Genomic DNA, 715 nt, shown 5'->3' on the forward strand with positions numbered 1-715 from the left:
CTATTTGTTCCAATCTCCATAGTCGTTTGATCTTTTCCCAAACCACTCCGTTCCCACCATATAGATTGTATGTACGTCCCGCTTTGGAAGCGTCCTTTATCGCACGGCAGATCTGATCATCCCTCACTCTCGGTGTCTTCCGACCCAGGCACCCAGATAAGCCATTATTCCTTTATCTATGAGACTACCCAATGCTCTGCTTATATCATATTGTCAAATAAAATAATTTTCATTAAAGCTATTACACTAATACAAGTTGCACCTCTAGCGAATTACATTTTAATTAAAAGAAAATATATGTGCTCGTCACTAAAGGTTAAAATGTCTCATAATTTAACCTCCTACCTTCCAGACTTAATTAAAATTCAACATACATTCGAGATACCTGGAGCAAGGTATGGATAGGTCCCGATGTAAACATTTTAAGCGTTCCCCTTACTACTTCTGTTCCATCAATTTACTTCCCAAATAATTTATTTTTCTTAGTTTATAGAACCTTGATAAAGAAGTTTTACCGGAAAAAAGAAATTACTATATATTGATGAATTTTTTTCAGAAAAGTTTTGCATCAAATAAATGAAGACTCATATTTCGAGGAACTTTATCACGGCGTTTGGGCTGAAGAAATAAAAAGTATAAAATTGATCCTGAGTATGAGAATTCAATTACTACACTATTTTTATTTTTATTTAAATCAGATTTATTTATTTATTTT

The 715-nt window shown here is 33.0% G+C and overlaps 1 protein-coding gene across 1 annotated transcript in view; it reads left to right on the top strand.

The window, feature by feature from the left end:
* The window catches only part of LOC136796176 (venom serine protease-like), a 9,604-nt gene extending 8,933 nt beyond the window's left edge, over positions 1 to 671 (top strand). The window contains exon 5 of the mRNA XM_067049111.1: positions 557 to 671. Coding sequence (XP_066905212.1) covers positions 557 to 576 — 20 coding nt within the window. The 3' untranslated portion in view covers positions 577 to 671. The remainder of the gene's footprint in view (positions 1 to 556) is intronic.
* The last annotated feature ends 44 nt before the right edge of the window (positions 672 to 715 follow it).

Source organism: Halyomorpha halys, unplaced genomic scaffold (assembly GCF_000696795.3).
Source record: "Halyomorpha halys isolate HHAL.00 unplaced genomic scaffold, Hhal_1.1 Scaffold1531.1, whole genome shotgun sequence".
NCBI classification, from domain to species: Eukaryota; Metazoa; Arthropoda; class Insecta; order Hemiptera; family Pentatomidae; genus Halyomorpha; species Halyomorpha halys.